The 6,030-nt window shown below is 32.3% G+C and overlaps 1 protein-coding gene across 1 annotated transcript; it reads left to right on the top strand.

The window, feature by feature from the left end:
- Positions 1-2,131: 2,131 nt before the first annotated feature.
- LOC139871574 (probable galacturonosyltransferase-like 3) lies at positions 2,132-4,382 on the top strand. Its single transcript, XM_071859277.1, has 2 exons — positions 2,132-2,913; positions 3,783-4,382. The coding sequence occupies exons 1-2, from the start codon at positions 2,298-2,300 to the stop codon at positions 4,178-4,180; spliced, it is 1,014 nt and encodes a 337-aa protein (XP_071715378.1). The 5' UTR covers positions 2,132-2,297; the 3' UTR covers positions 4,181-4,382.
- Positions 4,383-6,030: the final 1,648 nt, after the last annotated feature.

Here is a 6,030-nt window from a genome sequence, read left to right on the forward strand (position 1 = left end):
TTGCAAAAGCAATTAAAAAGGGAGCAAATGAAACTCACGCATATAAATGTTGTAAAACAATTAATAAAGCATTTGCATGTATTCTCAGCCCAAAAATGTAAAGAGTAAAAGGGAGCAAATGAAACTCACGCATATAAATGTTGTAAAACAATTAATAAAGCATTTGCATGTATTCTCAGCCCAAAAATGTAAAGAGTAAAAGGGAGCAAATGAAACTCACCTTAGCAGCATATAAAGTTGTTCACCAAAATGTGACCGAAACTCGGATTACCAAATAATTGTAGATCTCAACGTATCAGTATTGAGATTCAATATTGTAGGAAAGTACGTAGATGTAACGGAGATGATAAACACTAGGTTTGATTCACAAATATACCCCCGAACATTACCCATAACCTCCTTGGCAATAACCCATAATTTTCTTAGCTCTATCCCGCTTGAAAACCATTTTGAAAGTGACATGCTCATAACCTCGTCGTAGTATTTTATGTATAAATGGTAATAATACTAATAATGATAATAAGATTAACAATAATATTAATCTTTAATAATAATAATAATAATAATAATAATAATAATAATAATAATAATAATAATAATAATAATAATAATAATAATATATGATAATAAAATAAATAACAGAGGGAGTAATATAAATTTTATGTGTGTGTTTCCTCGAGCCAAGACTGTCGAAATATATAGATGTGGCCAGGATTTTTATCCCATGCGATCGCATGGTTATTGTGAGGGGAGGCCATGCGATCGCATGACTCCTTTTTCCAGCCCACATGCATTTGTTTGTTAACTCGTCGACATATTAAATATTACGTAAATCCAATATTAAAATTTTAAAAAGTCGTATTTATTAAATACTTCAGGGTATTCTATGTAACTTATAATTAATAATTTCTATCATGTCGTTTTTATGTGAATAGTAAATGAATTAATTTAAATTCAACTATTTAAGCTACACATTGTACGTTGTGCTTTATAAATTGTACATTATTAATTTAACTTCGTTTCTTAAAAAAAATTACAAAAATTATATCATAAAAATAAAATGACTTAATACGTAAAATTTTTAATTTGAAATAGCATCGTTTAATAGTAAAATTTTAATCATTTCGTATATAAATATTATTCGCATGATTCCGTATATATCGAAAACTCTTATATTTATTAAAATATGAATATAATACATGTTATGACATTCGTGAATCGTTGGACAAACAGGGTGGTCAACCGTTATATATAAAAAAAATCATTTTTAAAAGTTTTAAAACTTGTCAAAATTCATTGCTTATCATGTCGAAAATATTAAATCATATAGAGAATTGGTTTAAATAAGTCAAAATTTTCCGGGTCATCACAATAGCGGTAGGATCAAGGGGGAAGTAACCAATCGGGGGGAAACGGGGGGAAGCAAAAAAAAAAAATTCGTTTTTTGAAAAAACTTTGTTCACGAACATTATAGATTGGATGAAAATATGAACATTTAGTAGAGACACTTTGTGATAAATGTTTTTATTTTGGCGGAAAAACGCTCGAAGATGTAATATATAACAATTATCGTATTTTTCGAGCGTATGTTGAGGTTTTAGATATTAGGGTTAAGAAATTTAGGGTTTAGGGTTTAGATTTAGGATTTAGCGTTTAGAATTTAGCGTTTAGGGTTTAAGGTTTAGATATTAGGGTTTTTATATATATATATAGAGAGAGAGATTTTCAAACGATCTCGTTTTGTTAACCTACATGTTGAGTTAGGCTCTACTTATTGATTAATCCGTCAATCTAATTTTAACTATATATTGAATCCAACTTGGCCAACATTGCACAAAGTCTAAACTAACTCCTATATACAATTGGCACGGAGATATGAACCAAATAACGTAACCATTAGAAGTTAATCCCCAACTTATTAATGACGTGAAAACATTTGACAGTATGATGAAAATGTAATCGTATGTAACCCTGTAAGAGGTTCTAACTCTTCGAACGTTTAAAACACACATTAAAAAGCAAAACACAAGACAAAACTCATAAAAAAAATATAAGAGACGCTACTCAAAAACTCAATTAAATAAAGTTTTAGAAGGCAAATTGTGTCATCAATTACTCCCCACACCAACTCTATTAAATACCTTTATTAAATAAGCAGATTGGGCCCATATGTTTGATCAAATTACCATCCATACCCTTCACTTCTCATTCTTCCCTTTTAGTATACCACACAAAAGAACCACAATTCACATATCCAAATATATTTTTTCAAACACTCACACCACCAATCCACCACCATGCCACCACCGCCACCACCACCACTCCACCTCACAACCACCACTTTCCTCCTCCTCTTCCACCTCATCTCCGCCATCACTCTACCACAATTCCAAGAAGCACCGGCGTTTCGCAACGGAAACAAATGCAACAACACAAAAATACACATCACAATGACACTAGACTCCACTTACCTTCGTGGCTCAATCGCCGGAGTATTCTCCGTCGTCCAACACGCCACCTGCCCGGAAAACATAGTTTTCCATTTCCTCACCACAAACCACCTTTCCACCACCCTCAACCACACAATCGCCACCACTTTTCCTTACTTAAATTTCCACCTTCACCACTTTCATACCGAATTAGTTAAAAATAAAATATCGACATCCGTACGTCGTGCACTTGATCAACCACTTAATTATGCTCGAATTTATCTTTCTCATCTTCTTCCAAATTCCGTTCACCGGGTAATTTATTTTGATTCTGATCTTATTGTTGTTGATGATGTTGTAAAGCTATGGGAAATCAATCTTAATTCACATGTTCTTGGAGCACCAGAGTATTGTCATGCCAACTTTACGCATTATTTCACTCCTAAATTCTGGTCAAATCCGTACTTCTCCGGCGTATTCAAATGTACGTGTTTCTTGTTTATTTATTTATCTATTTATTATTCAAACCCTTGAAAATGTAAAACGTATTAATTCTATTCATCTATTTAGTGCATCTAAAATATTACTTCCTTCCTACCATAAAATGTGTCTAAAAAATAATAATAAAAAAAAATTCAACTTAAAATATGCGGTTAAAATATCTATTTTGTCCTACATTTAAGATATTATTCAAATTAATTAAGTTTCCTTAACAAAGTAACTGAGAGAACACATTATGTGTAATTGTTTCGTTGACTTCCATATATATAAAAAGTATAATTGGAATTTTATTTACTTGTTATTGTTATTTTGAGTTATGTACATTTAGACAAATATAAATAGTAATGTGAACTATAAAAATCAGCAGGAAGTTAGAAAATAATTAAAAACAATTTAATATGCAACCATAATATGATTAACCTTCCGAAGCACGAAATCTTGTAAGACAAAGCAACTTATACAAGCACCTTACATAACTTGGTTTACGTAAGTAGGTGAACAAATGTAATTAAAAATAATTAATGTGATTATTTCTTTTAAAGTATACTAGCTCAAATGCACTTACTTTCAGCTTCTATTTTATTTTAGTAGTAATTTTATTCTTCTAATTATTGAATTCTCCAATAAATCGTTAGAAACAATTCAAATTTGACGAAACGTGTACATAGTTATATTAATACGATTAACACTAAAAATAAAAACTGCTACCATATGTGAAAAATATCTTGATATATTTTATCTATGCAAATCAAATTTTAATTTTAAGTATGGACAAAATCACGAACACGAGACTTTATTATTTGCTGAAAAGTCATATAGAATAATTATATTAAATTTGTATGTTTGTTGCAGCACGTGATACAAAGCCATGCTACTTCAACACGGGCGTAATGGTAATTGATTTAATGAAATGGAGAAAAAACAAAATAACCGAAAAACTCGAAAAATGGATGGAGATACAAAAACGACATCGTATATACGAACTAGGTTCGTTACCACCGTTCTTGCTTGTATTCGCAGGAGACGTTGAACGGGTCGAGGACCGATGGAACCAACATGGGCTCGGTGGTGACAACGTTAAAGGGTTGTGTCGCAATTTGCATCCGGGCCCAGTTAGTTTACTTCATTGGAGTGGTAAAGGGAAACCGTGGTTAAGATTAGATTCAATGCGACCGTGTCCACTGGATCAACTGTGGGCCCCTTATGATCTTTTTAGCTTTAAACATGCGCCGTTGATTTCGGAAAGATGACTTGAAATCTGTTGTCTTTAACTGAAAGTAAAGCCAGCGGGTAAATTGGGTTGAAGCTGACGTGTTAATTAAGGTGTTTTTGGTAAAATTTTGTTATGCGGTGGTTGGTGTATGTATAGTTATTGTTTCTACTTAATTTAATTGTGATTTTTGTTTTATCTTTTGGTGAATATAAAAATATTTGGGATCTAATAGAAAAAATTATTCGTTTTTCTGAATATTCACTGATTAGAAGTAAGTTCACAGAATAAATTATATCGTGGTATTTGGAATTTATTTGCAAAGGGATCCGGAAGAATTTATGGTGGGTTGTATCTGGTTGGCGGTGAATAAAAGAATTATATGTTGAATTCAGTAGAAAACCTAGATAATATAGGAAATATTTTAATATACATTTTGTATTTTGTATGTATTTTGTATTGTATTTCGCAAAAGGTAATGATCCCTACACCATAATTTTTTATTCATACACCATCAAATTGTTTAAAGTCTCCATATTGTATTGTACAATATTTTAATGCACATTTAGTAGTGTAGAGATCAATTCGCTTTTACAAAATGTGTCAATAGACACCAGAGACACTCAAATACTATGTTATTTATGGAACGCACAAAACTCACTTTGTAAAAGTCATTGATAACGCCAAAATTATACATATTTGTTGTCGTTATTTGGATCCGATTTTGTATCATTTTGTATGTAATTGTTGTACTTGTGTATTGTAATAAGTTAAAATGTGTGTATAATCTATTGCGAGTGTTGAAGTGAAGATTTATGAAAAATATTGCTGATTTTAGAAGATTCTGCGCACCTGCACCATTTTGGCCATAACTCGGTCATACGAACTCGAAAAAGGGTGAATCCGGAACCCAGACGTCCGTAACTGAAAGCTCTACAACATCATATTGGAAAATTACCAATAAACAGTACCAGATGCGGCGCATCTGCTTTAGATGCGGCGCATCGGAGGCCAAAAAAGTCCCGAAAGTTTCAGATGCGGAGCATCAGACATCAACAAATCCAGATGCGGCGCATCTCATCCAGATGTGGCGCATCTGAAGGCCTGCTGACAGTTTTAGGTGCTAAAACGAGCTGGAATCCACTAAAAGTAAAGAGATGCGGCACATCCCTTCTAGATGCGGCGCATCTGATGCATTTCTGGCCATTTTACCTAACTTTTGAGCCTATTTAAGAAGAGCTTTGGTTACACATTTGAGACACCTCAATATACATCAGTTCTAGTCCGAGAAGGGGGCTTCCCCAGCCATTCTAAAGGGTTCTTCACCCTTTTGAGCATCAAGATTGAAGAAGGGATCATATGCTACGATAGGTACTCTCGGTTTCATTTATTGTAGTGATAAGATTATGAATTCCTATTGTTTTGATTGTATTGTTGTAACCTTCATTATTATGATTGGCTAAAGCCTTGTGTGTTTACTTTAATGTAAGATTTATTGTTTGGGATTGTTCTATCTTTTAATGTTATTTAAGTTACTATGATGTTTGATTGATTAAATTACCATGTCCAACCAAAAGAACCATAGTTATGCTAGTTTGGTACTTTACTTCAATTATATAGATTGTTAACTACATGTGACACTACGAACACAATCTATGCTTCATTACTTTTAGTAATCTAGACGGGTAAACATATACTTAATTGACGACTTTGCTATATGTTTAGATCGGTAATTGAATAAGTACTAGAACTACATAGTCATGAATTTACCTCAAGTGATTTTTGTAATTTAGGTTTTACGTGAGTTTAACCGGGTTGGGTCTAATTAATCTAATCAATCTAAATCAATTATGTTCTTCCATAGATCCATTGTTGTAAGTATCCATTTAC

This window comes from Rutidosis leptorrhynchoides, chromosome 10 (genome assembly GCF_046630445.1).
Source record: "Rutidosis leptorrhynchoides isolate AG116_Rl617_1_P2 chromosome 10, CSIRO_AGI_Rlap_v1, whole genome shotgun sequence".
NCBI lineage: Eukaryota > Viridiplantae > Streptophyta > Magnoliopsida > Asterales > Asteraceae > Rutidosis > Rutidosis leptorrhynchoides.

Bases quoted from the DNA above. Each gene is read 5' to 3' on its own strand.
- LOC139871574 (XM_071859277.1), top strand. From the start codon at position 2,298: ATGCCACCACCGCCACCACCACCACTCCACCTCACAACCACCACTTTC. The intron at 2,914-3,782 runs GTACGTGTTTCT...TGTTTGTTGCAG, and splicing joins CTTCTCCGGCGTATTCAAAT to CACGTGATACAAAGCCATGC.